This window comes from Vipera ursinii (assembly GCF_947247035.1).
Source record: "Vipera ursinii genome assembly, chromosome: 1".
Classification (NCBI taxonomy): domain Eukaryota; kingdom Metazoa; phylum Chordata; class Lepidosauria; order Squamata; family Viperidae; genus Vipera; species Vipera ursinii.
In genome coordinates, this window is record NC_139512.1 from 115,343,920 (window position 1) to 115,356,308 (window position 12,389).

At 45.6% G+C, this 12,389-nt stretch overlaps 1 protein-coding gene across 3 annotated transcripts in view; it reads left to right on the top strand.

Annotated features, from left to right (window-relative positions):
- The first annotated feature begins 543 nt into the window (after positions 1-543).
- The window catches only part of PITPNM1 (phosphatidylinositol transfer protein membrane associated 1), a 32,516-nt gene continuing 20,670 nt past the window's right edge, over positions 544-12,389 (top strand). For all 3 annotated transcript variants that reach the window (XR_014492409.1, XM_083361749.1, XM_083361750.1), the window contains exons 1-6: positions 544-591; positions 7,778-7,870; positions 8,039-8,253; positions 8,353-8,474; positions 9,013-9,234; positions 11,401-11,712. Coding sequence is in view for 2 of the 3 variants with exons in the window: in XM_083361749.1 (XP_083217875.1) it covers positions 7,793-7,870; positions 8,039-8,253; positions 8,353-8,474; positions 9,013-9,234; positions 11,401-11,712 (949 nt within the window). In the remaining variant the exon portion in view is untranslated. The remainder of the gene's footprint in view (positions 592-7,777; positions 7,871-8,038; positions 8,254-8,352; positions 8,475-9,012; positions 9,235-11,400; positions 11,713-12,389) is intronic.

The window sequence follows — 12,389 nt, forward strand, 5'->3', positions numbered from 1 at the left end:
ACCTCTAAGGGTCGGGCTAGGGCCTCTCCCCGACTACCAGGAACCGGCCATGTCAATATCCCGCAGCCCCACGAGGTTTCCCCCTCCCCAGAGGACCTTCGGCCGGAGGTTTCGCCTGCCTTTCTCCCTCCTCCTCCTCCTCCGCCCGTCTCTGCGCGCCTCAACTTCGACACTCCTTCACACGAGCAGCCCTGCCCGCTCCCCTCCTGCCGCCGCCGCCGCCTCCTCTTCCTCCACCTCCCTCCCCCGCCAGGACTGCGGCTGAGCGCGCTTCTCCGCCGCGGTGACGCGAGAGCCAACGGAGCGGTTCGGTCTGTCGAGGAGCCATCCCAGTCAGTGGGATCCCTTTTCCCCGGCCGAGCCCGCCGCGCTGCTTCCCAGACCATGCTCCCGCCAGCTCAGCAGCCGAACCCTGACAGCGACCGGGCAGCCCCGGGCAGAGAAAGGGCGGGCTCGGGGAAGGCTCAGTGAGGCCGGCGGGGCTCTTTTCCCTTCTCAACTCTCCCTCTCCTCCCTCCCCCGCCCCCGCCGTCTTCCCCCGACGTAGCATACCGCTGCTTCCATCGCCGGCATCCCTCCATCGAGCCACAGGTCTGGGCCCGGGAGGTGGCGCGTGTGCGGGGAGGATTCGTTTGCACGCGGAGCCGTGGGGCTGGGGGGCTGGAGAAAGAAAGGCAGGCGCTGCCCTGGGTGGAAAGGGCCCTGGGTGGGACGGGACAGCCGAGCCGGGTATCGGCAGGGGGCGGTTTGGGGGGGCAGGGTTGGGCTGTCAAGGAAAGGGGTGCAGAAATAACACCGCGTGGGATTTGTGGGTGGGAAGAGAGGTGAAGGGATGTCTCTCCAAAGACGACGGGACTGCCTCTTGGGGCCCGGAAAGAAAACGAGCAACAAAGCACGTTTTTTTTTCCCCTCCTCACCGACTTCTCTCTTATTATTATTTATTTTATTTATTACATTTATATCCCGCCCTTCTCCGAAGACTCAGAGCGGCTTACAAGCTTAGCAGTAGCCTTCATTCTATGTATATGCCTGCTTGTTAGGGCTTTGAAGCGGGGACCCCGGGCCGGCCCGCCCTCCTTCCTTCATCTTAGGTCTTTTTTTTAAATTTTATTTATTTTAATTCCATTTATATCCCGCCCTTCTCCGAAGACTCAGGGCGTCTTACAAGCTTAGCAGTAGCCTTCATTCTATGTATATGCCTGCTTGTTAGGGCTTTGAAGCGGGGACCCCGGGCCGGCCGGCCCTCCTTCCTTCATCTTAGGTCTTTTTATTTTATTTTATTTATTTTAATTCCATTTATATCCCGCCCTTCTCCGAAGACTCAGGGCGGCTTACAAGCTTAGCAGTAGCCTTCATTCTATGTATATGCCTGCTTATTAGGGCTTTCACACACACTCCAAGTGGCATTATTACAAAGTCAGCTTAATTGCCCCCAACAATCTGGGTCCTCATTTTACCTACCTCGGAAGGAGGGAAGGCTGAGTCAACCTTGAAAAAAATAATAATAAATAAAAAAATCTTAGGTCGCCATTCTAAAAGCCAAGGGAGAGTCTTTTCCCCCCTGAGCGAAGGCTCCCGTAGCGGTGACAGCACCTCGTGTCCCTTTCTGCTCCAATTATTCCAGTGCTTTTCTGACTTTCTGACAGTTTGCTATTGGGTTGAATTCAGCTAGCGTGAACGGTAGTTTGAACGGTCATTTACTGCTGTATTGTTGAATGTCTGGGTCAACGTGAAGGTGTATTTGAACGTTCCCGTCGGTTTCAGCCGTCAGGTTGCCATGTTTTATTTATACAGGGCTCCTCTGCCCATTAAATGGCTGCAAGGCAAGCATACCTTTAGTCACTTGAGTAGCGTCCCCAAACGTGGAAGTGTAAACTGCAGCTGCTGACTTCATTTTGCTCTCGGGAGAAAGATAAGCGCTAATTTCTTCTAATGGGGCAGACCTATTGAAACCTGAGCTTTGTGGATGGATTAGGCAAAGTTAAGTTTGTGTTATTTTTTCCGAGGTGAGCACGTTTTGGGAGAGGGAGGTGCTTCTGTTGTTGTTTTTTAAAAGGTTAGGTACAGACTATGAGGATAAATGCACCCACAAACAAAAATATATAGCCCTAAGGCTTCAACAAAATTGCTGAAGATCGTATAAACAATCAGTTTTGTGCTTGTGTGTTTACTCAGAAGTGTGCCCATTTCTTTCTCTTCTAAGTATGCTTAGTTTTGTATTCAAGTGCTACATTTATATCCTGAGTAAGTTTTCGGATTGAAGCTTACATGTCTTTCCCTCTAAGGAGCTTTGCTTAATTGGTTATGGCAATTAGCAAGCTTCCCATCAACTATATGCTTGTAAGAATTTGGGTATCTGATTTGAAAACGATGACTTACTGGAGATAACAATGCATGTTAAATGTATAGCAGCCTGAGTGAATTGTGGCCTAAACATGGGAATGTTTTAGACACTATTTTAGAAGCTATTTCTGTTGAACATGACTTTATAAGGAGTTAGATTCTGAAGTAGTTTTTCTAATATGTTTGTAGGAGATGCTGAATTTCACCTCCTTGTGCTGAAGTTCACCTTGTCTTACAAATGCATTGTAGACAATAACTATTGCTTAATTTCTTTAACTGATTTTCCCCCTTATATATATATATATATGTCTATAGGATGGGAAACATAGCATATTAAATCTATGTTGTTTATTCTGTAAAGTCTCAACAGGTTTTGGCTTTCTATTTTCACATTCAGAATTTTGAACGATTTAATATGTTTGTGTTTGGGAAGAGGTTTTCTCATAAACACTGATACTGGAATATATTGCATAGGATACGCTGTCTTTTCCCAGTTAGTGAGTAGAACATACAACTTAACTGTTTACATGAGAATAATAAGGCTGTTTGGCTTTCCGGGATATGGCAGGATATAATAATGTATGTGAAGTTATGTGATTGCTTGATTGTGCTGCAGGAACAGCAGGTTGCAAGGGCCAAGAGCCAGAGCAATTTATAGGCTCATCAGGTAAAGGATTTTCATGAAAACAGCCCTCTTGGAGGGATGCAGCCTTTTTTTCTTGAGTGTACTCCTGTGCTTTGAATAGATGCATGATGGGCAGAAATTTAATAGCTTCTCCCTGCACATCACTGCTGAGCAAAGCTGTGCATGATTTAAATTCTGCATGGCATGCTGGTATAAGAGGAGAGATTCCCCTTAAGACCCCAGAAACCTTGATTACAAAGTATTGCATAAACAGAATCGCGGAAGTACAGAATTACAAGGAGTGTCAGCATTGACACCACAACCCTGTGCATATTTATCTAGAAGCCTTGGTTGTAATAAATTTGGCTAAGACTAAAGCCTTGATTTAGCAAATTACGTCCATAGCTTTAGCACTCCATGCTCTAGCTGGGTTGACACAAGTCTGTAAATCATAAAACAAATTCATACCTCTTATTTAACCAAGGTTCACTTATCCATTGTTTGTTGCACAAGCCATTATTAGCTGGCTTCACAGAACACAGTAAGCTTTTGGAACTATGTTAAGCCAAAACCAAACAAATTACATACTTCAGCATTTCTCAAAGTGAACTCTTAAAGGAGGTTGTGAGATACGAGAAGGAGGATCACCACGGAGTGCTTATTTTTGTGGTTTTTGCACAAAACTTACCGCCTGATGCAAAATTATTCTGAATGCAAAGTAACCCTGCAGTTCCAGAGCCCTGTATGAAGTCTGAATGTTTGTTTGCTTTTAACATATTGCGGTTGCCTTTCAGAGGAGGAGTTAATCATGCCTGGGAGGCATGAAGCTTCTGTGCAAAATTGACCATCTGATCAGATACTCACTCTGCATAGGAAATTATCACTTCTGAGGGGAAGGGCTGTAAGGCTGCAGCTAGAAGGAAATTGCAACAGTAGGGGAAGGATTTACAAGCACCAGGCTTGGGAAAATGTGTGAGACAGTTATCTCAGAGTGTACTAATACAGAGAGCATCAAAAGCAGATTATAGTCTGTCCATGTTCTGCAAGCTATAGCATTTTAAGAACAGTTTAAGAAAAGTTGATTTGGGGCAAGGCAGTATTTTTTTTTCCTCTCTGACTTGGTAAATGAGAGAGTGGTTTTCAAATTGGAATTCCAATTTCAAATGTTAGGCCAAAAAAAGCAATTCGTTCTTCATGTTAAAAAATGGTTTTAAATTGTATTTTTGGTTTTTTTTCCCCCGAAAGTAATATGCTGTTTTAAAAAGTTATGCCACTGTTTTATTTGCTATATAGGTTAAAATGTAATTATTATGAGTAAATTTAGGTTTGTTTCTTACACCACCCCATTCCCAGTGAAAACATTTATTCACACGTGGGAGATGGCACAATTTCTTTTTCTCAGATCATAATATGGCAAAGTTTGGGAACCACTGACATGGTCCAGGAAGATGTAAAAGACCTGAGAGTGTTAGATGCTATTATTTTACTCCCTTCCACATTTCCCTTTTGCTATGTCGAAACTCCCTAGCCTCCCATTTGCTTAAGAGTTGCTATGGAAACTTACCCGGTGGATTGGATTTTGAAATAAGGTCAGATAGGGATTTCTTTCCAGTTTCTCATTTGAGGAAGTAAGAATGTGGTTTAAGCTACTACTTTTGACCAGCAACTCTTTTCCATACTTATATAATACTCCCTTTTGACATATGATAGTTTTTCCGATGATGAGAATAAAAATAATACGTGCCAATCTGACTGATAGGGGGGAAAAAACCTTCATGATATGGCATTAGGGAGACCTGGTTGGGCCCAGAGGGCGGTGTCCCTCTGGTTGAACTGTGCCCTCCGGGTTTCTGTGTGCTACACCAGCCTCGGGCTCAGGGCAGGGGCGGTGGGCTGGCGGTGGTTATACGGGAGACCACTGTTGTCCAGATAGGCGGGAGTGAGTCCCTTCTCATGAGATGTGGCCCTCGGGCTCAGTTGGGCCTCTTGCTAACATACCTGGCGCCCAGCTGTGTAGCACTGGCCCTGCCTGAGCTGCTCGACACCCTCTCAGGGTTGACGGTGGAGTTTCCCAGATTTATAGTTCTGGGCGACTTCAACCTGCCTTCCCTGGGAGAGTCGTCAGAGTTAGCTCAGGAGTTCATGGCTTCCATGACGGCCATGGACCTGACCCAAGTAATTCAGGGCCCGACTCATGGGCGGGTCACACTCTTGACCTGATTTTTCTATCTGGTCAATGGTTGGATGATCTGGGAGGGGGCTTGCCAACTATTGTCCCCCTGTCATGGTCTGATCATTATCTCCTGCGGCTGGTCTTCCGCTGTGCCACCCCTCGCCGCTGGGCTGTGGAACCGACCAGGTGGTTCCATCCCAGGCGCCTAATGGACCCAGAACGGTTCCAGATGGTGCTTGGGTCTTTACCTAGCTCCCTCACTCACAGCCCGATCGATGCCTTGGTGGATGCCTGGGAAAGGGCAGCCACCGAGGCACTCGACCGTGTTGCACCCTTGCGACCCCAGACCCGGCACAGATCCCGTTGGGCCCCATGGTTTTCTGTGGAGCTCCGGGAGATGAAGCGTCGGAGACGGGGTCTAGAGAGCGGTTGGAGATCCACCCGGTCTGAATCTGACCGATTGCGACTAAGAGCCTTTACAAGGTCTTATCTCGCTGCAATGAGGACGGCGAAGTCTACTTCGCTGCCCTCATCGCGTCCGCAGATAATCGCCCAGCCGCCCTGTTTAGGGTGACTCGCTCTCTCCTTAATCGGGAGATGAGGGAGGATCCCTTACAGGGACGGGCTGAGGAGTTTAGTCATCATCTGGTGGACAAAATCGCTCAGATCCGGACCAGTTTGGACTCTGACTGGGCAGAGTCAGGCATGGAGGAATCAAGCGGTCTTGAGCATGTTATCTGGACTGAGTTCGATCCTGTTTCCCCCGATGACGTGGACAGGATCATGAGAAGGCTGAGCTCCACCACTTGTTTACTGGACCCATGCCCCTCCTGGCTGGTCTATGCGGCTCGGGAGGAGACACGAGGCTGGTTCCAGGCAGTAATATCTGCTTCCTTGAAGGAGGGTATCTTCCCTGCCGCCTTGAAGGAGGCGGTGGTGAGATCCCTCCTCAAGAAGCCTGCCCTGGACCCGGCTGTTTTAAATAACTACCGTCTGGTCTCCAACCTCCGCTTTTTGGCGAAGGTTGTTGAGAGTGTGGTGGTGCATCAGCTTCCTCTGTTCCTGGAGGAAACTGATTATCTTGACCCGTACCAATCGGGTTTCAGGCCCAGGTACAGCACGGAGACGGCATTGGTCGCACTGGTGAATGATCTCTGGAGGGCTAGGGACAGGGGATGTTCCTCTGTCCTAGTCCTTTTAGATCTCTCAGCGGCTTTCAATACCATCGACCATGGTATCCTACTGCGGCGTCTCAGGGGGTTGGGAGTGGGAGGCACCGTTTTGCGGTGGTTCTCCTCCTACCTCCTGGGCCGCTCGCAGTCGGTGTTGACGGGAGGGCAGAGGTCCGCCCCGAGATCTCTCGTTTGCAGAGTCCCTCAGGGGTCGGTCCTCTCTCCCCTCCTGTTCAACATCTATATGAAACCGCTGGGCGAGCTCATTCGTGGTTTCGGGGTGGGGTATCATCAGTACGCTGATGATACCCAACTTTTTCTTTCCACCCCGAACCAACCAACCCAGTGATACACTCGACGTGATGTCCCGTTGCCTGGAGGCGGTCCGGGTTTGGATGGGGAGAAACAGGCTTCGTCTCAATCCTGCCAAGACTTGAGTGGCTGTGCATACCGGCATCTCGGGTTAACCAGGTTGTTCCATCACTAATGATGGGGGGTGAGGTGTTACCCCCCGTCGATAGGGCTCGCAACCTGGGCGTCCTCTTGGATTCACGGCTCAATTTCGAAGACCATATAGGAGCCGTGACCAGGGGGGCTTTTGCCCAGCTTCGTCTGGTGCGCCAGTTGCGGCCCTATCTGGACCGAGATGCCCTACGCACAGTCACCCATGCGCTCGTGACCTCCCGGCTAGACTACTGCAACGGTCTCTACATGGGGCTGCCGCGCGAGTTGTTATGGGAGTTTCCCGATACTCCCGTGTAACACCTCTTCTCTGTGAGCTGCATTGGCTTCCGGTTGCCCTCCGGGTGAGATTCAAGGTGCTGGTAATGACCTATAAAGCTCTAAATGGCTTGGGTCTGGATTATCTAAGGGAACACCTGCTGCCGGCATCAACTTCCCATCGTCCTGTGCGCTCCCACAGGGAGGGCCTTCTCAGGGTGCCGGCGGTTAAGGAGTGCCGGCAGGTGATCCCCAGGGGGAGGGCATTCTCTGTGGGCGCGCCTGCCCTTTGGAATGATTTACCGGTGGAACTTCGGACCGCCCCCGATCTGCGTTCATTTCGCCAGGATCTGAAAACCTGGTTTTTTGATCTATCAGGCCTGGACTGAAGGGGTTTTAGCTTTTAATATTGTTTTAATTGTTGGGCTTATGTAATTTAATCTATTTTAATTTATACTATTTTTATATTGTATTATATGCTGCCCTGTAAACCGCCCTGAGTCCTTCGGGAATAGGGCGGTATAAAAATTTAATTAAATAAATAAATAAAATAAATAAATAGGTGAGCATTTGGGAGATATCTTTTATTTAGTTAAGCTGTGTTGTCCAAAACAGTTTTCTTAGGCTGTTTTAGTATTGTCTGAGATCCCATTTTCATATTATATTTTTAAGTATCCCACAGCCACAAATAGGCTGCCTTAGCTGCACGTTTTTATCTGCCCTCTACTCTGTCTCAACTCACAGGATCTGGCAGTCAAAATGCTGATCAAAGAATACCATATACTGCTGCCCATGAGCCTGGCCGAATACCAGGTGGCTCAACTTTACATGATCCAGGTAACATCATTTTGGATAGATAGAGCAGGCTGATGGGTATTTGTTTATCCAGATAGAGTTTTGGGGTTAACAGGACCAAAATCAAGCAGGTTGAGGGATGCAAAGAGCAAAAGGCAGAGATTGCAAGCTGAAGATCTCTCTCTTTGTCTCTCCCCTCCCCCCCCTTAGAAGAAAAGCCGTGAGGAATCCAGTGGCGAAGGCAGTGGGGTTGAAATCCTGTCCAACCGACCGTATGATGATGGTCCAGGAGGAAGTGGTCAATATACACATAAGATCTACCATGTGGGCTCTCATATTCCTAGCTGGTTTCGTGCCCTCCTACCTAAGGCTGCTCTTCAGGTGGAGGAAGAATCTTGGAATGCCTACCCTTACACACGGACTAGGTGAGAGGAAGGTAGTAGGGGGCTGGGAGATGTGGTTGTGGAGTTTGCCAAAGTGGTAAAAGGAGAACTAGGAGTTTCATCCTTTTTTTATATATATAGATACACATGCCCCTTTGTGGAGAAATTTTCAATTGAGATTGAGACTTACTACCGACCAGATGCTGGAAAGCAAGCCAATATCTTCAATTTAAATGTTACAGAGCGCAGGCAAAGGATTGTGGGTGAGTTCTCAAACACTAGCCCATGCCTGTCACTTTCAAGTTATCAGAATGTAGTATTGTGTGAATGCTTCTGTGCTGAGCAACTGATTGTGCAGGAGTGGCTTAACGAGGATGGTTATCTGATGATACTTAGGGTCAATAAGTGACTGAGATCAGTGGGCATCTGTTTCACTCATGGCGTATAAAGTGCTGTGTTGTCAGACAGATTTCACCAGCCTTGTGAAGACTTCGCTCCATGTAGATGTTATGAACTTTCACATGTTGAATTTCCAATCATCATTCCATTGTTGAAATCCAATGCAGCTGGAGGACAATAGATTGGGGAATGCTGCTGTTATACACCAGGAGTGGAAGAACAGCTAGCAGGCTTCTGGCCAAACAGACGTTCACTATACAAGAGAGTAGTCAGGAATGTAGCCGAGCATCTGAACCAATTTTGAGATGAGAAGGAGTAACAGCTTGAGATACCCAAGTAAGATTATTTTAATTTCCTACAATTAAATCTTTTATTTTTCAAACCTCCTCTACTTAACCACAGATACTATTGATATTGTACGGGATCCCATCTCACCCAGTGAATACAAGATAGAGGAAGATCCACGACTGTACCATTCGGCGAAAACGGGTCGTGGACCTCTAGGAGATGATTGGCTAGACACTGGAAATTCTGGGCCTTTTATGTGTGCTTACAAGCTTTGTAAGGTGGAGTTTCGCTATTGGGGCATGCAGTCTAAGATTGAACAATTCATCCATGATGTAGGTAAGCATGATATCTTCATTGGCATTCTTTTTCATCCAGCAAACAAATATCTGTGGCAGTAGTGGGTACTTTGGTTCTTCCTGATGTTGAACTGTAGCTCTCTGAAGCTTCATCCAACATTGCAATGGTAATAATTTAGCAACATCTGGAGGGCGATAGATCCCCTAACTGTTGAAGCTAGCTAAAATAGGCCGCGCTGTATGCTTAGGCAGTAGGATAGGATGATTGAGCTATTACTTGTGCTGGCAGAGGCACGGTGTCCATTTCCTCTCTAGTAGCAGTACTTGTGTAGTGCCTTTTCTACTGAGCTGCCCTTCTCATATTAATTTCATTAAAGCTACTCTAATGTGCAATCTGATTTAATACTGGCCCAAAGATACATTAGCAGTTCTAAGCCTCCCTTGTGGTCCCTATATTAAAAAGACAATTTACGTTGCACAATGTTCAGAATCATTCTTTCTGGGCTGAAAATAAATGATTGGGTCCTCTGCCATTTTGAAAACCAATACTGTTCATATTCCTCTGCTAATTACGAGGCATTCGTTCAGGATGTACAATATTCTAGCATATGGCAATTCTGAATGTATTTTCCGTTACCTCTGAAATTGGCAAGGAATTAGACTTTTTTCCTCTGTGTTGCTGATTAACAACTGCTCTAGTCCAGTTCTACCCTTTGGGGTAAAAATGCACCCAAGAGCTTTTGATGTATTGGTTAGTTGCTTGTGAGATACTTTTCTTACTGTGACCTCAGAGGTATCAGTGGTAGTAACTATGTAAGAGAAAGGTTTCAGGGAGTAGAAGAAACTCGGAGAGACTGAATCCAGAGAAAGAGAGAAGCAACTGTGTTGACAGCACTGTTGAAGGAGCAGCCAGATTTAAAAGATTTCAAAGACATAGATAATATAAAATAATGGTTTCCTATTAAGCATAATATTAGATTGTGGAAATTTGTTTAGACTCAGCTGCATAAAATAGGAGATACTAAAGGCTTAATGAAATTATCCATGTAAATCGGCTTCTGACATGAACAGAATTGTCATCCAATTTTGTGCAGCACTTCCCAGACAAAAAAAATTGAGTTACGTTTTGTGCTATCTGCTCATTTAAACTCGGCCCCTGGATGTGGTAGCTGATGTGAGATATTATTTGGATGATAAGATCCCAATATAACTTGGATACAATAAATTTTGCTTGGATGCGAGCATGAGTTCTGAATTTCTGAAAGAGTTCAGATTGGAAAAAAATGTGAGATGTCTTCTTCAGTTTAAACTTATGTGTCAGAAATGGTCATATCATGTTAAGGATAAAGTTTTGTGATATGAAGTTAGACAAACAGGCTAAACCACAACTGTCTAATGGCGTGCTGGATCCAGTGAAATGGTAGTAATGGGATGGTACAGTATCTTTTGATTTCAGTATGTCTGTAGAAGTTTAGATTCCTTACTCCACTTTTTCCCCAAAATCAGTATGTGAGTAACGTAGATTGATTTAGAGACACTGGCTTCAGTTTAACCCAAGGGATTATCTCCACGCCTGACTACTAGTTTGTCCTCTGATTTTAGCAGAGGAATTACATCTAGCAGGGCCCCCCTTCCCAATAAGATTAGCTCCACCTCTCCACTCCATCAGTCCCTCAAGGTGTGGCTATGTCATCAGTCCTGGGGGGTCCCAGGGAACCAGGGAGACTTTGCAGTGGCTTCCTTGATATGGTTTAATATCATCCTCTCTATTTGCCTTTTTATAGTTATTTTTTAAGTATGTTTTTATGTACTTACTATTTTGTTAAAAAGGCTATATGCCTCCCAGACTCACCTTCATGTGAGACGGGGGGCTATGTAAATATAGTAAATAAATAAATAAAAACGCTCATGTATTGGTTACGGGTAAATAAAATGCCAAAATGGATCTTGCATCTTCATATGCAAAAAGAAAAAGAATTGCAATCCTTTTAGCTCCTCTTATTCTCTAAATTAAATTTCTCTTTTTAAATCTGAACTGGATTGTAATCCTTTAAATTACTAAAAAGCAGTGGAAGAAGCATTCACGAAGTAAATAGCATTTAATCTCTTTTAACGTATTGAGGAGCTCACGTTACACCTAACCAAAGTGCAATGTGTCTGGGAAGAGCTGTAACCATTGTGATTCCTGAATGGCTTCCTAATGTAGGTCTGCGGAAAGTGATGCTGCGAGCTCATCGCCAGGCCTGGTGTTGGCAGGACGAATGGATCGATCTCACAATGGATGACATTCGAAGGTTGGAGGAGGAAACAGCTCGTATGCTGGCTCAGAAGATGGCGACATGCGTAGAACCTGAATTAGATCCTGGTGTGCCCAACCCTGAATGCCCAGTTGAGTTAAGTGGCCATGAGACACAGGACAGAGTTGATAGCCTGAGGGCTCCCGATTCCTCTCCAGATGACCCATTTGCAAAGCAGTGGTCAAGTTCTTCTCGGTCTTCCTACTCTTCTCAACATGCTGGTGAGTGATCACTGCAACAAATAGAAAGGAACTGATAGAAGAATACAACACGGATGAAAACAAACTCTCTGCAGAGGAGCAAAAGTTGTGAGAAAGAATGAAATCCACTCACATTTCAATCTAGATCAGGGGTCCCCAACCTTGGCCACTTTATAACTTGTGGACTTCAACTCCCAGAATTCCTCAGCCAGCATGAAGTCCACAAGTTATAAAGTGGCCAAGGTTGGGGACCTCTTTTTCTAGATTATAGTCAGGGACTAACTACTCTTCTGTTTGGAGGTAATATTGGTGTAATTTTTTTCACAAAGGATTTTTGTCTTACTAGCTCTTGACTCATTTGATTTTTGACTCATTTCAAATACTTTACCTTTTTTTGGCATTGTGGAGATGTCTGGCATTATTATGAATATTTATATACATTTTTTAAAAAGATCAGATAGGGTACATATTGCGGTGTCCATGATAGCAATCCTTGTTTTTGTTTTCCTTTGTAATTCTCGCATTTGGAACTTAAAGAAGGAAAAGAACTCATGAAGAGGTGGAAATAGATATTTGATATACAGGGAAGGTAGTTCTTTGCAGAATGTTTGTTGTGAAATTGATTCTATTAGTAATTGTGATCTGGCCTGCTCCCTCTTCCTATTCCGTTCTTGTTTGTAAAATTTAAGGACTTCCTG